Genomic DNA, 19,246 nt, shown 5'->3' with positions numbered 1-19,246 from the left:
CGAGCGCGGCGTGCGCGGCGCGAGGTCACGCGAGGAACGCAAAAAGCTACGCGGGAACTGCGATATTCGTATACGTTTTTCTAGAGGATTCTGATCAACCTGCTTTATTGTGTAGGGAAGTTTTTATTTTACTTTTCAAAAGAATTTGGAGGTATAGTTGCTAACACAGTGGTAAAAACAGTTTATAACGTTCACTTTTGCGTGACTGTATTAAAAGGTTTTCTGATGCCAACCTGACACTGTTCCTCCTCCAAAATGATTCATCTGTACCATTATTTGTGTGTCACTGGCACAAAATTTCAAATTTCCTCGGTATTCTACAGAATTTTACCCATCTTCTGAATAAATTTCTTGTCTGTATTAATGCTCTGTAAATTTTACTACTCCTTCGTTTTGTTGTTGTTGGTCGAACCCGCAACATGCAGTTGGCGACCATGATGCGCAGTATACCTCCAAAGTGTGAAGGAGGCTTGCATCATGTTGGAAAATCGAAATAATATGTGAAAATTTCCTGTGATTTTGAAGAAAGCCCACTCGATTGGATTATTTGGCCGTCTAGTGCTGTCATGTGTTATCGAATACAACATGTGAAAACGTTAAATTGACTCCGCAAGCCGGCGTCAAACAGTTTTGGAGGGTGGGTCTTGTGCCAGAACGTGCTCGGCTAGTGCTCAACAAAGGTATGCCGAGAGGCCGTGTTTTCGCCGTTTTATTGAAGACAACTGTCAAGTTCGTTGTCCTACCGCTTGGTGCCTCTCTTATGCCTGCCCCGTACTGTCCTCTTTGCGCTCACATTTCGAGCAGCGCACTCCAGATGTACTTTTTCACGATCTCCCCTTCAATATTTGTGTGGCTCTCAGAGCCTATAATCCATTCACGGCGACCACGCTTCCGCCAGTTACACGATTAGTACACACCCAAAACGGCATTCTCGCCGATGTTTGTACCCACTTTTTCAATGTTCGGTAACGGACTCCAAACCCCGTCCTCGTTCATTTTTCCCGTACGCCACTCTCATATCGGACCCTGTCGGTTCGGTCGTGTTGAGGTTATGTTTTGCTCGGTAGTCTTCCGGACCGGGGCGGCTTTTCAGTTCAGTCCTATTTTCTTTCTGCCATCTGTTGCAGGAGGTTTCCTCAAGTTTATATGTTGAGGGAACTCAATTTGGAGTGTTCACATGTACTGTTTTAGAATCACTTTGATAGATTTTCTTCTCTATACATTCAGTGTGGACTGAGTTCACTATTTTATCAATTTGAAATGGAGCCCTATGCTCAACAAAATTTTCGTCATACAATTCCAAATCCCTATATCCGGTTTTATATCAGACTTCTTCATTTGAAAAAACAAGTTATTTTGTATGGTTTCTCTCTCTAGTTTGTTGTTATAAATTTCTTCTTTCCCTATTATTGACAGGATCTGCTACAAGTATGGAATCTCCTGTTATTAAAAGCCAAGCTAAAATGGCTAGTCTTGGTCCTTTGACACCTGGAAGGAAGAAGAGTGTGAATGGTTCATCAACTCCTGGAAATGGGAAAAAAATAAGACTTTCCCCAGCTGGTCAGAGCTATGTTGTTGGATCAAAGGTGGAAGCAAAAGATTTCAGTGGTCAATGGTGAGAGGTTTATTAAGTTTTTAATTTGTGTTCACTTACATTGTATCAAACCTCAGCTGTAATGTTTTGTAAATTGTTCACTCTGAAAATGATGATTAGTTCCTCCAAATTGTGTATAATTTATCTCATATTTCCCTTATTATTTTATTGATATCTTCTACAACACAATATATGTTTCAACACACAGGAATTCAGCTAAGGTGTCTGAGGTTGACTGGGATGAAAGAGAAATTCTTATTCATTTTGAAAAATATGATGAGTGGATGCCAATGGACAGTCAGAGAGTTCGTCCTTACAAAGAACCAGAGTAAGTTATTGATCTCATGCCATCATTAACCATAGAATTGCTTGCTATTCTCCTTGCATGTGATTTTCCTCTACATTCCTAGTTATTTCTTTATCCCTTGTACAATCGTTTTTTTTTTAATTTTAGTTTTTACAAAAAATTTCTTGTGAACAAATGTGCCCTAGCAAATATAAATCTTACTCATAGATGATGTAAATAGTGCAGTTTGTGTTTGGTTACCGCTTCTTTCTACATGCATTATTTAAATTTTGCTGCTAAAAGTGCAGTAACTCAAATTGTGTGACATGCTCATACTTGTTGGCATTAGCTTGGTTTCTGGGTGTGTTGTTGTGACCTGGATGAAACAATAGTTAAATATTTAGTTGTTGCTTCCTGGAGGGTGCCAGCATGATTCTGGATGTGTTACTAACTTGGTTGTGCTTGTCCCTCATCCTACATTCAAACTTTCAATGTGCATATTTAGTAGCAATTTCATTCTCCCTCATCTCATATATAGTTTTTCTTGTTGAATGTTTCATTTTCGTTTTCATTTCATGTTTCCAGTGCTTCAAGCCTATACCCTGCAAACCTGAATCTCGGCAGAATTTCTGGCATGAAGGGGCGCTATTTTCCTGAGTGAGTGTTGGTGTGATTACTGAGTGACGCTCATCTGCACCTTGAATCCTTCTTTTGGAGTAAAACTTGGAAGGGAAAAAAATTGATTTTGTTGTGATACTGATTTTTCACTTGTCTTGTCAATTTTCTATGCTGCTGATAAATTTTATTCCTTTAAAAAAAAAAAAAATGGAAAGTTTGTAAAAAAAAAAAACATTTATTTTCCCTATATGTTAAGTATCAATAACATAAGTAATTAAACTGCTCTTTTCTTGTGTCAAAATTAATTTTTGAAATTTTTAGAAGATTACTTTTGGTCTCTGATCCCCCTGTTCACCCTTTATCTTGGAGCGCTCTCTTTCAAACGTCCAACTCTCCCTCCATCTCTTTCTCTTAATCCAGTAGACATGTTCTAAGTATAGGTGTTGTTGTTAAGTAGTTAATTGTATTCTACTATGGCTTACGTTTTCTTTTCTGATGTAGTTAATTTTGGACTGATTTGTAAGATTTTATTTCACAGTGTCAGAGTGATGAAGAGTGGGGGAAATAGAAACCTTTAAGAATCGTAGCTCATAACCCATATAATTTTGCTGTATTATTAGTTGTGCCTTAAACTGACATCAAAGCAATTTCGGTTCTAATATCATATTATCATTTCTGTGGGTTTTTTTTAGAACAAATTTCTATGAAACTAGAATGGGCCTAGAGTAGGTTCACGGGGGAAGAGGGGGGGAGGGGGAGGGGGAAGAGCTGTAAAAGGTGTTAGGACCCAGGGTCTTGAGGGTCAGCTGGTGTGTATCAACTTACAACTTGTGTCAGCGTGCTCAGGACGTCCCATCCGACATGCATCGTCCGAACAATTTGCTAGGCGATCTTTCGTGCGTGTTACATTTTCTATTCTGTATCTATGGCCAGTCTTGTCGCGATCTTTTCCATGACAACGGTACCCCTCCAGCCTTGTTGTCACATCTCTGTACTAGTTGTCTGATCGTAGACCATCTTCTTTATATTCGTTTTTACGATTAAAATTTTATTTTGCGTGTCATGCGTATGCATTTTTGAGCATTATCAATATCGAGTATCGTTCTGATGACTGGATCCGTCGTTAATACCTGCGATCTTTAAGGCTACCTTTGAAAAGTGAGGTTATGGGTCCATTTTGTTGTTGTTTTTGTTTGGTGCTACTACTCAGAAGTTGTAGTGGTAGCAGCAGCAGCTGCATCGCGTAAAGCAATGTCTGACAGACGAGCTAAATCTAAGCAATCCTTAATTTCTAGCTCCGAACTAATTAGTTTCGATATTAATTCTCATAGGTAAATGTTTGAATCGTGATTAGGCATAGGCGCGTCTACTTCCGTGCTTCGGAAACACGGGATTTACGTTTGGGTGGTACACCATAACCTCACCGCCTCCTTGTTTATTGCTATGTGGCTTTAAATTTCCACCTTTATGCATTCTGTTTCTTCCTGAGTTAAAAATACTCTTCGGGTATTTTATTTACATTTAGAGAGGTTGTTAGGAACTGGGATCTTAGTTCTAGATTTTATGTTTCTAATCTGTATTTTTGCCTTTGTGAAAGTGCAATTTCAGTGTCAAGTCAACTTCTTATGACCTCTGTTTGTTTTCCTATCACAAGATCACTAAACTTTTCAAAATTCGATTCAGTTACTCCCAATAAGAAAAGCCTTCTAAATTAGAATGTGGTTTCCTGCCTGTGCCCATATCCTTTGTTTCTAGGCTGCATAGTTTATGTAAATGTGACTTTTTCTGTTACAGACCCAAACCTCTCGAGAGACGGTTTAAAGTTGGGGATAGAGTTATGGCAACTTGGACTAACAATCGCAAATATCCTGCAACAATAGCTAATCAACTGCCAAATGGTAAATTATTTTGAGCTCACAGTATGACTTCCTGCCTCTCATTAAAAACTTACATTTCCCTGGGACGTCTATCGCTATGTGATACCTGACCAATTTTTGTTCCATGACAGATCGCTATGATGTCGTGTTTTATGATGGGTTTGCAAAGTCTGTTCGAGGCAGCAAAATATCTAAAATGAAGGATTCAGAATTGATGGTATGTGGTTTCTTGTTTATTCTTCTTGTTCCATTTCCTATTTGCAGCTTAACACCTCTTGAATCATTTGCATTGTTAGGTCCCACCATCTAATGGCAGTCACCTTCCTATGCAATCACAATTTCAACTCCATCAGCAGCAAGCTATTGTTCCGAACCAGCTGAAAAGTCAGCAGCTCAATGGGAATTTGAGTGCTGGAAATTCTTTTAACCGACAGCCCAAAGTAAATGGTCAGCTTGGACAGACTCAACTTGAAAAGCAATTGCTTCAACCTCCTACCCTCCCAAGTGCTTCCCAGTACACAATGTTTAGTCCACCGGTGAATGGTCTTCTTTCTTTTGATGAAAATATTGGAACAAAGGAACAAAGAAGAGAAAGGAAGCGCAAGCACAATGTGAAGGAACTATTCTCTACCAAGCGACCTCGCGGCTCAGAGAAGATCTCCTCTTCTAAAGCACGATTAGACAAGAAGTCACAGGCTGGCATTCATTCTGATACTGGAGTAGTCTCCTCTTTGGCCTCATCTTCTTCCAATGTTCAGTCACCTGTTAATGGATTACTCCTGGGTGTTGACCCTATGTTCCCGGCAAATCCATTGAAAGTTGAAGGTCTGCCTTCATCTGGCCATGGTGTTAAGGACAAACCTTCATTAGATCTCTCTGAAACTGATGTTAAGAAAAGAAGGAAGAGGTTGAAGAAAAAGCAGGATGGTAAAAAAATTTTCTCATTCACATTTTCTTTACATAGCTCCATTTTATTCTAACTTCTGACATACCTTACTTCAGGGTTTGGCTCTGACACTCAAGAAACAACTTCTCAAAAACGATCGAAGGCTGGATCCTCAGATGAAGATGAGTGCAGCATTCAGTGGACCAATGGGGAACCCCAAGGGGAAGCTGCATATGTAATTGAAAGTGCTGAGGGTATGTTTCAGTCTCCCAATTGACCATTAAATTAAATAAGAAACTTTTAGGTGGCTCCTGAAAGTGTGTTGTGGTTTAGCATTTCTGCTGATGATGCAGTCTTTGTTTATTTCTTTATCACCTCAGGCCTGCGAAAATCAATTATTGTTGATGACCGAAGGTTACCTGTTGGTTGGAGCAAGCATGCTATTCGTCGCCAAGGTGGAACATCAGCAGGGAAATGGGATGTCTTTCTAGTGAGGTTTGTACTCTTCTTCTGCATGTTACAATCATGAGTGGACTTCATATTTGCTCGCAATGAATCTTCTACTGAGTCTTTCCTTGCATTTCGCCAGTCCTGAGCCTAGTATCAAAGTTTCATTTCTGCTGTCAAAGAAATTTATCAAACACCTTAAATGCAGTGCATATCTCCAAGTATGATTTGGTGGTTAGGTTAGGTACAACATCCAACACTTGCTCTCGCTCTGGAGTCTAACTGTCAATGTCAATATTACAGCCCAAGAGACGGGCGCAAGTTCCGTTCTCGCAACGAACTTCGATCTTACCATGATGAACGTGGTCTCCAGTTTCAAGTGGAGCGTTTTGATTTTTCCCTCGGTCGCAAAAAGATGTATCGCCAGAAAGCTGCAGCAGCAGCGGCAGCCAGGGCAGCACAAGAAGATAGGTGAGGGATGCATCATGCTCTATATCACCTGATTACTGTATGCTGCTCCTTGCTTCTTCTTGCGCTTAATTCCTACACAGTATTGTGGAATATACAGTCACCACTTGCCCCAATCCGTTATCGAACACTCTTCCTTGTTTTAAAGCCTGCAATGTAGCTTACCACTGTGAAATACTGTGGTGTTACCCAAGAAATTGTTCTCTTCAGTAGAGTTGCCAGTCAAATGATGAATTTCCCAGCTTTTCAGGTTTTAATCAGCTGCTGGTATATTGAGGAGCATATGAAGTCTTGTGTTATGTGCCAATTGAGTGGTACTTCAGTGTTTTAAAGAAACAAGCATTCTTTTGCTTTCAGGCCAGATGCTTCTTCCCCGGTTCCCTCAAGCCATGCTTCTGAAGCATCTGGGGTTCCTTCATCGCCTTCCTCATTCTCTGAACATTCAACACCACAGCAAATTGGATTACATCCACCTGCACCTCACTCAATTACACCACAAGTTGTGTCTCAAGGCATTCAGCGTGTGAAGACCTTGCTTCCTCGTCGAACTTCTACCTCTAGTGGGTCGCCCAGCCGAAGAATTTCGTCTCCCCCTCCTCCTCATGCTATCACTCCTCAGCCCATTCTACCTGTCTCATCCACTTTAGAATCTCTAAATAAGAAGAGCTTGTCTGCTGGTAGTGACGGGTTCTCATGCCCCAAGGATCAGTGTGGCAAGAAGTTCCGGAAAGAGAATTTATTGCAAGTATGTACTCTTCAATGTTAAATTATTCACATATTTACTTGGATGGACTTTTGTGGCAATTGACTCAGTGTGAAGTATCACACTTCAGTAGTGTGTAAACCAAGTGCTCAAATTTGTTTCTTGTTTTTTTTCAGATGCACATTAAGCATTACCATCCAGAGTACACTGCCTTCATGGGCTCCACACCAAATGTGGCAGATCTTGCTTATGCACGTTGCACTGGGGAGGGTGAGACACCCAACAGAAACAGACCGGGACAGGGATCCTCTTTCATGGAGAAGATAGAAAAGATTTCTCGCATGGAAGCACATCGTAAAGCAGGTGCTGAAAATCCTACGTCTGGAGCTGAAACTTTGAGCAGTCTGGAAGCAAGATCACCCACTCTTGGGCAGTTATTGAAGAAAGGGTCAGTGTTTGATTACTGTTTGAAGGTATTTGCGGTGGAATATTTACTTGTTATGCCTTTTAAACAAAACTGTGACAATTTCTCTCAGGCCTATGCGTAAGGATTCTTTGGATGGCACCACTGCTGCAGCTCAGGCAGCAGCCGCGTGGATGGTAGAGACCGCAAGTGATGCTGCCGCCATGTCTCCTTTGGCTGATGCTTTGAGGGATAAATCAAGCCCTAATTTGCAAATTCCTCTCGAGAGTGGGTATCGAGACAAAATGGAATGTGTCAGTCGACCATTGTCGCGGGCAGCTGGTCTGAACTCCGAGTAAGTAGAAATTACGCCGATATTCGTACTTTCCTACCTTAAGCCAATTTTTAACTTCTTTATTTTCTTCTGCAGCTGTGATCAAGATGGGTTTGTAGAGCAAAATGGAAATCTTAGCCCATGGAAAGGCATGGGCACTGAAGGTATCATGTCTGCCAGTGCTTCATCAAGCCCGGTAACTGTGCAGCCTCCACCCTCCTACTTTTACAGTAAAAAGAAGAAGAGTCGGGTCTCAGCTGACAAGCTTAATTCTACAGTTCCTAGTAAGTTATCCAAGTACTACATCCTCTACTGTTGGTAAGCAAGTTAGTGCTTTTCTTAATTTAATGCCTGTTGTTGATCTTCCTTCAGAACTGGAAGGAGGAAAGCCTCCATCACCACCCATGGAGCATTTAAGAAGAGAAGAGTTGATCAACTGTACTTGTGGTTTCATGGAGGAGGACGGTCTCATGATTCAGGTGTGTATTTTTAAAAGGGTGTTCAGTGTTTTCAATATTTTAGGTGTCTCTCATTGTTATTGTAGAAGAGAAAATAAGATGCAGTTTTTTAATCGGTTTCTTTGCAGTGTGACTTGTGCTTGTGTTGGCAACATGGCCTATGCAACCAAATTGAAAACATTGAAGATGTGCCTCAGAAATATGTATGCCAGATATGTCAGAATCCTGTCAGAGAGCGAAAGAGTCGCCATTTTATTCATGACCAAGACTGGCTGAAAGAGGGAGTTTTGCCAAGGTGGGAGGTCATACAAAACATTTTAAATATTTTTTATTTTGCAGAGTTTTTCATAGTCTTTTAATTTTCCAGCTTGCCTTTTACTGTGAAGGAGTCAGAAAAAGTTCAGCAACGTGAAGACATTTTAAAGAGGTCCCATGATCTTTGTTCACTTTTGCTGTTGACCCAGAAAGTAATTCACAGCTTGCGTGTGAAGGTTCACATTGCCGAGTAAGTAACATTTCCATATTAAGTACTTTCTACAGAATATATTGTGAGCTTTCCCTGGATTTTTATCTTTAATATTATCTTATCTTGCAGGCAGAAAGATCACCCTAAATTGTACCTTTGGGCTAATAGTTGGCAGACAGAATCGATGGGATGTCCTACACCCCCATCCTCTCCTACTCAGGCCATTGATCAGAAACCAGAAAGCTTTGGTAAGTTTCTCAACTTCACTTCTAAATATATCATTGCTTGACAGTAATTTTTCCTATCTATAATTCTTGAGGCAATGGTTACAGGGTGTAGGGGCTTTGCTTGCATGATATTTGCTTGCACAAGTAGATGTTGATTTGTAGTGTAGTTCATGTAACTTTCTGTTGTTTACCAGTAGAGCTTTTTTGTCCCTTGCATTGTATTGGTTTTAAACATATATTTTTAACAAAATGTCACATAATGAAGAGTGTGTGAGAGAGCACTCAACTTAAAGTGAAAACTACAAATAATTTTATAAGGAACAAGGGTTAGATGAAATTTTGTGGTTATAATTGGCTCATGATGACTCAGTTTTCATGAGGTACAGTTGTTAAAATAAAAGAATGTGGCAGGTGCCATGGGGACGGGCAAAAGCCTCCTGCAGGAGGCTCTCTTAAATGGGAGTCCCCTTCAGCAGCACCAGCAACAGCAGCAACACTACCATCATCCTCAGCAATGTGTGGGTGAGTTCAAGGATTAGAACACCAACCAAAGCTTATACTGCTAGAAGATGTGTTTTGCGTTTTATTGCAAATACCTTGCTAATTAAGTCTGTATTTCCCTCAAACTGTGTCAACATAGTGCCTTACGTTTAGTGACACTAGTCCCAAAAAATGTTTACCCAATGTTTGTGAATTGTAATTCTGGAGCTTGTTGTAGTATTTAATTTATCAATAAAAGTGTGGTGTTCATTAAAATGTAGGGGGGAGGGGGATCCGTTTAGTGTATTAATTTATGTTTGTGCTTTTAGTCTAACAATCTGTAGTTAGTTTGTTTGCATGGTGCATGGTAATGTATCCTACCCTTTTAGAGGGGGAGGGCAGGGGTCATATTAAGAGTATTTTGGTGTAGTAAGTTGAGGCTTCTGCTTGTAGTCTAGTAGAGACACTCTTGTCAGTAGCAGTTTCACTTTCTAATTAATTGCATCTGATACTTGTAGATTTAATAAGTCTAATGTTTTATATCTTAACATTCATGTAATTATGTATTCATTTACCTTCTATTTAGACAAATAGTTAAAAACATTTGAAAGTTATAAAAAATTATTAGGATTAATAGTACGTATATAGACAAGTTATTTATATTGTCTTCTTGAACTTTCCTCACAGATGCTCCTAGGATTCCTCAACCTGAAGCTCCCATTGACCCTGGAGAATGCAGAATAAAACTTCTGGATCACATTGAACACTATCAGTCTCTGATTGATGCTCGGCTCACCACACTAGAACATATGATTGATGGTAAGTTTGCAAAGTATCTCTGTGTGCTAAGTTTTACGAGAATTATATTTACAAGAGGTTTAATTGGATAATTTATTTTTGTCAGAATTGGAGAAAGAGGATCCGTCACTGCTTGATGGGAAGAATGCAGAAGCTGAAACAGCTGTGCGTGCGACTAATGGTAGGAATATCTGTTGTTTTAGCAACATTCAGTCCATGGCTTTTCTTTTAGGTGCATTGAAATCTTAAACCCATTTTTTAAATGTTTAAGGTATTGAAGCAGATGAACTGCCTCAGAGTGAAGAAGACCCTTTCTTTCCTCAAACCAAGGAAACTGTACAAATGATTCTTCGAGACTTGCAGAAATTAACAAAAATATCCACTTTGTGTTAATTGTACATAGTTTGAAGGTTTTCACTGATGCCCAGTTGTGTAAATACTAATGTTATGTTTTTATTTTTAATTTGATAAAATAGTTGTTGTGTACTTTTAGCCTATCTATCTGTAAGTCTGGATCTTTTCAGTACAATACCAAAGTTGTTAAATGTATATTGTTTACCCTGTATATGTATGTATATATATGAAAAAAAAAGAAACATTATCAATAGAAATTCTATCCAATTCTCTATGCTTTAAATTTCTTTATTACATTTCTGTTACATATAATGTTTTTAGAATAAAACTACTGAAAATTACTTCGTTTTCTCTTTTAAACCTAACCTAAACGGCATTCACGAGAGGGGAAACGACGAACGTTCAACGCTGGGCTAGACTGAAAGGTTTTACAAACCTTATAAGCCACCATAGGTATGAAGAGGTCTTTATCGTTCTTCCGTCCTAGGGGCGATAGTGTCTATCAGTCTCCAAATTTTCGGACCCGAGCCGAAGAGAGCGTATCCGACTAGATGAGAGCGGAGGAGGGCCTCGTAGTACAGACTAAACGTCGCGCTTGGCAGCGCGACGCGGGCTGGGGAGTCCCAGTGGGGACCGAGACGACCTTTAGCGGTCCGGCCAGGGGCTGCGAGACGGGCCCGTAGGACGGCAGTGCCCGCCGATTGCCTATCCAGTCGTCCACAGGGGCTCTGGCTTGAATAGGAGGCAGGCAGACGATCAATAGTGGTCCAGCCTCTCAAGTTGAAGTGAAGTGGCTAGGCGTAGCGAGCGACTCTCCGGAGTTGCAATGGGTGGAATAGCGAGGACGAGGGAGGATTTGCCAGGGTCACTTGAAGAGGCCCGTTGTAGAAACACGGCTTTATTTTTATTTGCACTTTTTATGCCACAACTGGGGCGAGAGGACACTCGTCCTTCCAGTCACGAAAATTCCCTCTTTTATATTAAGTAACAAATCAGTTCAGTCTTCTGGTTAAGTTGATCAGTCGATCATAACACATTATTGGCGAGGGAAAGTACAGCCTTTATGGCTTTCGCGCTTCGCCCACCGAACTGGGAGGGAAGCGGAAGCGTCACACACTGCGCTGCGGCTCGTACTGATTGCACACGATGTCCACCCATACACTCACACAGACGCACGCACACATACAACTTACACTTTCACACAAAACGATACGTCTTTACACAAAGAGCTAACTGTCGAAGCTCTTGACGATGTCCCTGATGCTGGTAGAGGTGCCGATGACGAGCGCGGCGAAGCCCAGCACCGCGATGAAGCCGTCCTTGACCACGAGCCAGGCGAAGGCGCGCTTGGTGCCGCACGAGTCCCAGAACGTGGCCAGGTGGATCATGGCGGGGAAGGTGAGGCCGATCAGGGACAGGCACAGCGCGCCCACCAGGGAGATCACCAGGCCCAGGTTGTTGAAGGCGGCGCCTGCCGCGACTGCGCAACAAGGAAGGGAAGGACGTTGAAGAGTCTGTCCTGTCGTCAGCTCAGAGAAGTGTACCGGGCACAGAGCGCCCCGGGCACGAAATGGGTCTGGCCCTTAGTGGTAATGGTAATGGAGGGCAGGCTCGTGGCGGGCACGCGTGTGTGGCGGCACAGCCTACCCTGCAGGCGGCGAGCGCCCGGAGGGTAGGCCGACCCTGGCCCGCGGCGTGCACGCGTGTGTGGCGGCACTGCCTACCCATTGCCATTACCATTAAGGGCTAGACCACAACCATTACCACTACGGGCTAGACCCGCAGGCAGCATACTCACATTGGACCACGACGATGGACGTGCGCACGATGTACTCGTACAGGAGCTGCCGACGGCTCGACATCTTGCGCGCCTCGCACTTGGGCAGCAGCCAGTTGTTCCAGATGGTATCGAAGTTGACGTAGTTCATGAGGCCGTGCGACACGAACAGGGCCAGCGCCATCATGAGCCGCACGCACTGGGCCGGGCTGCGGGGGTCGTCTGGTTGTTTAGCAAAGCTTACTTGGCGAGAAAGCGACAGGGAGGGCTCCAGTTTAGACTCACATCTCCTCGGGCGGCAGGTTGAGCGTGACGCTGGACTGCACGGCTTCGCCGTACTGCAGGTAGCCGAACAGGCCGACGCAGATGAAGAGCACCACGATGGGCACCATGGCGCGGTTCAGCACGCCCATCTTGCCGCCGAACGCCTTGGGGTTCTTCATCTCGTTCTTCAGGGGGATCATCTGCAAAGGTATTCCGTCAGCCCCGGGGATCAAAGGGAAGCGAATGTCGCTCTGTGGGCGTCGTCGGCGTTGTACTCACCACCCCCATGGCCTCGAGCGAGAACATGGCCGTGCCGAAGAAGAGCGGGAAGTCGGCGATGCTGCCGAAGGCGTGCTTGTCCTGCACGGCGGGGATGGCCCTGAACACGTAGTACAGGATGACGGCGAAGCTGCCCAGCGTTATGGACATGGCGATGGTGGAGAAGGGCGCCAGGAACTTGAGGTCGCGCACCCAGCTCAGCAGGATGAGGGGGATGGTGACGTACACCATGTACAGGCGGTGGTCCATCGGGGTGCCGTCGACGTTGTAGTAGTCCACGATCTGAAAAGCGGACCCGGAAAAACAGCGGATTCAATTAAAGCTTTAAAGCGATGGCGCTAGTTCTGTGGTTGTGTGCATGTCTGCCAGGCTCAGCCAGCCTTATCGCCGGACGGTGGCTATGGCTTGCCACGGTATAGGTGGCATAGGCGAGCAGGAAGATGTTGGCAGCCACGGACAAGCCCGGACTGGATCCAGCAAAATACCCGAGCTATTTTTACTCTTCACTCGCACACGCGGCGCGCGGTCACCTTCGGCCACCTTCGTGGACCTGCGTCAGCATCCACCCATCCACCCCGACTCACGTCTTTGATGTTGTTGGCTATGAAGATGATGTAGGCGATGCACGCCCCCATCTGGTTGAGCAGCACGAACGTGTTGATGCTGCCGCGGAACGACTTGGCGAAGCGGCGCGTGCGCACCGGGCCGTCCTCCAGGGCGGCCTGCCCCACCTCGGGGTAGGTGAGCGTCGGCACCCTGCGCCTCTTGGACAGCTCGTACTCCGAGTCCACCAGCATGTGCACGGCCAGGGTGGCGACGAAGCCGATGACCGCCGTGCCCACGGTCCCCACCACGTAGCCGGCGTACTTGAAGGCCTCGGGCATGGCCAGGATGCCGGTGCCGAAGCAGCCCTTCAGCAAGTGGAACAGGGTGTCCATATTTCTGATGAGCAGAAAACAGAAACGCAAAAATGGTTACTTTTTGAAGGAACGACGCCTTTGGTTGCGGACGAGGCGAGGGTAACTCACGTGGTCGGGTGAGCGACTTGTTGGTGGTCATGAGGATCATAATCATCTGCCTCGATGTCCTTCCGCCGTTTCAGGGCGTCGGCTTGTGCATCGCGTCCACTGCGAGATCAATGAAACAGCTTAGAAACGCCACCCTCACACCTTGGAGCCCTCCAGTGCACAGCCTACTTACCCGCCGTTCGCAGACACTGCCGCAGTCTGGGGCTGCACCCGATCGGACGCCTGCAGGCCCATGGGGATGTCCGCCGCGGACGACTGCGCAGAAGAGGACCAGTCATTCGTCAGCCGTCTCTTTATTCTCTATCTCGCTTATGTCTTTGGCGCTGCGCCTATTCATCACCGACCTGACGGACCTGACGGACCTGACGGACGTGGCGGACCTGACAGCCGCCCGGCGGTGACGTCAGCCCGCCAGCCCGCCAGCCACAGCCGCGGGGACCTAATAGACTCAGGTTGTCGGGCTGCGCCGGGCCGCCTCACTCTTAGACTTGCAACCTTCGCCGCCACCACACTGCTTTCCTCCAGGCATCGCCGCCACGCGAGCGGCGCGTGCCTCGCACGTGGCTGCTGCACTGTGCGTGTGTGTGTGTGTGTGGGGGGGGGACTCCATGCCCACTACACCGGAGGCGCAGCGAGTCCCCCGAAGTACGAAGTCTGAAGGCAAGGACTCCGACGGGTGGCGGGCTCTTTCCTCTCCGTAGCTTTCCGAGGCAGTGGAGTGGCACTGGCCACTGCCACCGGGGCCGGGCCGGGTCGGCCGGGTCGGCCAGGTTGCCTGCCGGCCGGCTCCGTTTGCCAGTCTTGCCAGTCTTGCGTGGCTGCGTCCCGCGGGGCCCGGCCAGGCCCGGCGGGCTGACGCTGTCGGCGTGGAAAATCCCCGGCCGCGCCTTTGTCGGCGTTGTCCATGCCACCACTCCTTGCCACGCCGTGCCACGCCGTGCCACTCCGCCAGGACGTCCTCGCGTCCTCGCACTATTTGGGTCAGGCTGGCCGGCCGCACGGTCTACGCGAGGCAGCGCCGGCCAGCGCGGCCGCATGCCAGGCTCGGGCCGCGGTTCGAATCCAGCTCGAGCCGCTTTTTCATTGTGAGCATGATTTGGTCGTTGACGTGCGTGGCGTGGCGTGCCTGAACCCGCCGGGCCGGTCGTCCGTAGTCTAATGACCCTCCCGCTCGTGTTTACCAACAAAGCCACCCGGATTCGCGGGCTCTAGGAATGGCACTGGGTTGAGACATGCGCTGGCGAATTTGGCTAAGGAGGACACACTGCACGCGGCGGCAATGGATGCAATCCAAGTGCGCCCGCTCCTACCAAAAGCCCTGGCGCACGCACCGCGCCAGGAGCGTTGACTCGCCTCGAAGGCCGGCAAGCACTCCTTCCCCGACACACGCGTCGTCTGCCCATAAACAGGCTTCCTACCTGCACGCCGGATGTCACCGCGGAGCCACAATGCGCGGGACTTCATCTCCTGACGAGTCTATTTATGCTCCGCGGAGTGCGTAAATTCTGAAATTCATATGCTCCTGGCATTTTATGCCTTAAAACTCGCTGACCCTTTACGAACCGCGTAGCTGAGCGGAGCTCAGCGGTGTAGCTTTCTGCACACCGACTGTGATGCAACGTGCATCATCGACCTCGAGTAGTGAATTCCATGCAGCGGCCCGGGAGTGGGGAATACTGAGCCGGTGACCCCATTTGACGATGACTCTGCTGGTTTGAATGCTTTTAAAATCCATAAAGAGACTATAGTAAACGCCACCCGCGGCAAACGATTAAAATAAAAAATAAAACAGTGCGAAAAGACAACTACTTTAAAATGCTGAAAACTTTGAAACTCTTTCCCGGTTCACGCGATGTCGCTTCGCCGTTCTGTTTGGGCGCCAGATAGCCGTTGGCATTATTTTGACACCGGCAGAGCGTCGGCTTGCGTGCCGGCGGCGATACTTAGCGAAACCAAAGCAAAACCAGAAAACATGCCACACATAGGAAGCCGCCGATTACTGCAAACGAGCGACCGGGTTCGGCGAAAGCGATTCAGCTTGGCGTGACGTCACAAGGCCGCGCCACGTCAGCGATGCGAGCAAAGCCATCCGGCGAAATTTGCTTCACGAGGAGGGGCCCATTGTCGGACTGGATCGAGGGAAAGGTGAAAGGGGAGCAGAGGAGGGGGACCAGCCCGACGCACTCGTCTTGTCAACCTGACCTGACCCAACCAGGCGCGAGCCGCGCGGGCCGCGCTAGCAGTGCACCTGCCGGGCTGCACCTTGCAAACGCCCCGACGCCCTGACCTCGGCCAAGCCGCCAACCTGCCGCGCTGCAGGCCGGCTGCAGGCCGGCGGCAGGCGGGCTGCACGGCCCGGCGAGTAGGACACTGACCCGCTGAGACGCGACGACGCCCCACTCCCAGCGGCGGCTCACTCTCAGTTTCCAACCGACGCCCCCGTGCGGCGCCGGGCAGCAGGGCGCCCAGCGCACCCCCAGCACGCCCCGAGCCCCAGGCACGCCCCAGGCACGCCTTAAACGAGCCGCAGGCACGCCTTAAACACGCCCAAGGCATGCCCCGCTGGCCCACTCTGTACTTGTCGCCCGCTGATTGCAAGAACGTATCGCGGGGGTCGTATTTTCTGGAAATCCCCGGAAATCCGCTTTATGGCCCGTTGAGGTGCAGTCCTACTGATTTACAGCGCCGCTGTCCGTCCTTCCGTCCGCGGGGCGTCGCGTCAAGAGGCGGTCACGTGTCGACGCGCTGTCGGGCGTCGCGGCGTCGCGTGGCTCGCCGCTCGCGGAATCGTTTATCTCGAAACGCGCAACCGCGGTCGGGAACACGGTCGGGGTGTGCTCGAGACAAGCCGCTCCGGATTAGCGCGGCGCGAAGCAAGCGAAGCAAACCGTCGCGGATTCCCGCGGATTTCGGAAAGCGGCGTCTCGTCTCGCTCAGCGCGGGTTGCTGTTCCGCCCACGGAATGCCACCCGCTTGTTTGGGACCAGGGCGCTTCTCACACTACCATCGAGAGCAGGGGCCGCAAGGGCTCCGCGGCGAGGGATGTCGGCTTCTCGAACCGACGCGGCGGTCGCGATGACGGAACCCGGCGCCCGTCCTGCGCTCTGATTGGCCCACGCGGCCCGCCCTCCGTTATCTGGGCGAGGTGTCACTGCCCGCAATCACTGCAAGACATCGCTCCCGTTGGTCCAATCAGCGAGCCGTTCGGGGTTAGGTGTTCGAAAAGAGGTAATTCGAAGTAACACGAAATTTACACGAAGGAGTGAAATCGAAGTTCTAGTTCGAAGCTGAAGCAATACGACTAGGATACGGAGAGACACAAAAGCATTGAAAATGTTCGCATTATGGAGTAGATGCATCGCGGACTTTTTTTTTGGAGTGGTTCGCGTCAGCCCCATTCAGGTCGCGGGATGAAATCCCTCGATAAGAACGACTAGACGGCGCTGCAGTAAAAGGCGTCACTCCACCGACAATGTTAATCGCCATAAATTGCTGTAATGACTGTCGCGCTCTGAAAGTAAACACAACGAAGGGTTGACGCGCAGAGTCTGTTTCACTCTTCCTGCTCGTCGAAGGCTTCCTTGACCTTCGTCGCCGTGTCCCGGGAGGACCTCGACCCCCCCGGGCCTTGTCATTCTCATCCCGCGCGATTTAAACCTGTACGGAGCCGGCCGACCCACGAGACCCCGCCCGGGCCCGCCCCTCCCCGGACAACCAGTCTCCCCTTCTTCCCGACCCGTCCGGGAAAACACAGACGGCGGCGCTTCCCCGCCACCGCGATCCGCGATCCGCGACGGCGGAGAGGAGGCGGCATCGTTACAAAAACATTAACTGGCATGTCGCGCCGACGTCGCTATCATCGTGCTAACTCGCGTTCACCTTGGCGGCCACTACGCAGAACGTGCACGCAGGCCGGTGCAAGGCGGTCAGGCGGCGATCGCCAACGTGACGCGCGAAGCGCGAAGCAGCCTGCCCCACGCAGACATCGCCAGCCGGCCAGCTGTGACCGCCAGGCAGGGAGACAGGGGGAGTTTTGGCGGGAAATTCGACACTGATCGTCGTCCATCAGCAGCGAGAGGTTTCAAACCGAGTTACACATCCGTAGGTGAAAGTTTTCCATCACATCACGAGACTCGTGCATGAAAACACAGGGGACTTGTGCCACCGGTGTGACGGACTGAGCGCTCACCGTGAAGCCGAGGTTGTGCTGGCCGTCCGCCATGTCGGGGCCGCGGTGTGTTGCGCGTGGTTGTATCGCGTGGACACGCTGGAGAAGGCGATCATATGGACGGGGCAGTACCAGCGGTCGCGGAGGCGGAGCACACCTTCCCTGAGAGCGGTGTGGAGCGTCTTTGGCGCCGGGATCACTGGCGCTGTCCTGGCGCTGCTGGGAGACGCGGGATTGGCGAGATCCCGGCCCCGCAGGCCGCCGGCACTCCGTGGGAGGGGGCATTCCCAGTGCCAGCGCCCCAGCGCCGCGGCCCCCTCCTGCCCCCTCCCGTTCCCATACCGAGCGACGAACGAAGCGCCCCCTACATGCCGAGGCGTCGAAACAGATTCGACTGTACTCATCGCGTCTTTGTTGTTGACAATTTTCAGATGCCGGCCGCTCTAGTTAACCCGTCATCCTTTGCCCTACAGTGCTAATGAGGTAGCGTGTGGCCATGACGAACGGATTATTGTCCCTGGTGAGCGTTTTGTTTGACTAGATGTAAACAATAAAAGTCTGTCTCTGATTCACGGTGGCAGAAAAAGCGTTTCAACTTGAGCGAAGCTGCTAACCGTTCGTTATGGCACTCTCAATGTACTCCTCATTGGTACTTGGGTTTGCCCTGAATGGGCTTTTCATTAGCATGTCTGTAAGACGTCAAGGGAAGAAAGAGAGAGAGAACACTCTACTACTGACTCCCCCCCGGCAGTATGTAGGAAAAAATGAGGCACAAACTTTCTTTTTAAACTGTTCATAGAATGAAAAAGAAACTTTGCAGAGTCACGATGACTTCTTTCTATCGCATACAAAAAAGATTGTTACGAGTTGTGGAAGTTTTATGAATGACGACTTCTGCTTATGTCCACTGTCCACTGCAGTCCACTGCCGCTCAAAACATCCTGTTGTTGTCGTACTTGACTGGACGAGGTGTGTTTTTTTGTGGCTAGTCTCGTGACCTTATGTTAATCACAGTATCCACCATCTTTCTCCAGGCCGATTTAAGTACCCGAAGTCAAGCAAGCGCTATTGCTTGAATTTGTTTCAAGTTTGGAGGATTGTAGATGGGGTTTCTCCAAATAAACCGACCCAGTCAGGGCGCCCCTGCTTGCAGGGAACTCCTAGCTTGAAATATGGTTGCTCTAACCAGATAGTCTATCCTCGATGCCTTGGACTAATCGACGCCGAGCTTAGGCTGTTTATCGACAAAGCGTTTCTGGCTTGTTGCTAATAGGTATGTTACGTTCCGGCCCCCGTGCAAAGCAGCGCGTCATCAGGACAGTCCGAAGATG

At 48.3% G+C, this 19,246-nt stretch overlaps 2 protein-coding genes across 9 annotated transcripts; one reads left to right on the top strand and one right to left on the bottom strand.

Annotated features, from left to right (window-relative positions):
- Nucleotides 1-430: 430 nt before the first annotated feature.
- Nucleotides 431-10,627, top strand: LOC117653150 (PHD finger protein 20). 8 transcript variants are annotated; one of them, XM_034398585.1, is made up of 22 exons: nt 431-637; nt 1,417-1,615; nt 1,803-1,922; nt 2,466-2,537; nt 4,293-4,396; nt 4,507-4,592; nt 4,672-5,302; nt 5,378-5,515; nt 5,642-5,756; nt 6,012-6,179; nt 6,534-6,921; nt 7,056-7,327; nt 7,416-7,637; nt 7,713-7,900; nt 7,989-8,095; nt 8,203-8,369; nt 8,442-8,579; nt 8,670-8,788; nt 9,179-9,289; nt 9,935-10,066; nt 10,152-10,226; nt 10,317-10,627. In XM_034398585.1, the coding sequence occupies exons 2-22, from the start codon at nt 1,431-1,433 to the stop codon at nt 10,436-10,438; spliced, it is 3,660 nt and encodes a 1,219-aa protein (XP_034254476.1). In that variant the 5' UTR covers nt 431-637; nt 1,417-1,430; the 3' UTR covers nt 10,439-10,627. The 8 variants fall into 8 exon arrangements, with proteins under 8 accessions (XP_034254476.1, XP_034254475.1, XP_034254477.1 ...); XM_034398584.1 differs by having other exon boundaries at nt 431-680; XM_034398586.1 differs by lacking the exon at nt 2,466-2,537 and having other exon boundaries at nt 431-680.
- A 650-nt stretch (nt 10,628-11,277) lies between these two features.
- On the bottom strand, nt 11,278-18,170 carry LOC117653151 (proton-coupled amino acid transporter-like protein CG1139). Its single transcript, XM_034398593.1, has 8 exons — nt 17,937-18,170; nt 13,920-14,002; nt 13,748-13,846; nt 13,304-13,661; nt 12,720-13,001; nt 12,462-12,640; nt 12,198-12,385; nt 11,278-11,879 (listed from the first exon to the last, which is right to left on the bottom strand). Exons 1-8 carry the CDS (start codon nt 17,967-17,969, stop codon nt 11,629-11,631), a joined length of 1,473 nt encoding a protein of 490 aa, XP_034254484.1. The 5' UTR covers nt 17,970-18,170; the 3' UTR covers nt 11,278-11,628.
- Nucleotides 18,171-19,246: the final 1,076 nt, after the last annotated feature.

This window comes from Thrips palmi, unplaced genomic scaffold (genome assembly GCF_012932325.1).
Source record: "Thrips palmi isolate BJ-2018 unplaced genomic scaffold, TpBJ-2018v1 HiC_scaffold_8, whole genome shotgun sequence".
In the NCBI taxonomy this organism is placed as follows: domain Eukaryota; kingdom Metazoa; phylum Arthropoda; class Insecta; order Thysanoptera; family Thripidae; genus Thrips; species Thrips palmi.
Note: the sequence above shows the minus strand (reverse complement) of the source record. Positions and strands in the feature narration are given on the sequence as shown.

Excerpts from the sequence above, each read along its gene's own strand:
- LOC117653150 (XM_034398585.1), top strand. The coding sequence starts at position 1,431 with ATGGAATCTCCTGTTATTAAAAGCCAAGCTAAAATGGCTAGTCTTGGT. Across the intron at positions 4,593-4,671 it reads TGAAGGATTCAGAATTGATG|GTCCCACCATCTAATGGCAG; the intron begins GTATGTGGTTTC and ends TTGCATTGTTAG. Across the intron at positions 10,067-10,151 it reads ACTAGAACATATGATTGATG|AATTGGAGAAAGAGGATCCG; the intron begins GTAAGTTTGCAA and ends TATTTTTGTCAG.
- LOC117653151 (XM_034398593.1), bottom strand. The coding sequence starts at position 17,969 with ATGGCGGACGGCCAGCACAACCTCGGCTTCACG. Across the intron at positions 12,641-12,719 it reads CGCTCGAGGCCATGGGGGTG|ATGATCCCCCTGAAGAACGA; the intron begins GTGAGTACAACG and ends ATACCTTTGCAG. Across the intron at positions 11,880-12,197 it reads GTCCATCGTCGTGGTCCAAT|TCGCGGCAGGCGCCGCCTTC; the intron begins GTGAGTATGCTG and ends CTTGTTGCGCAG.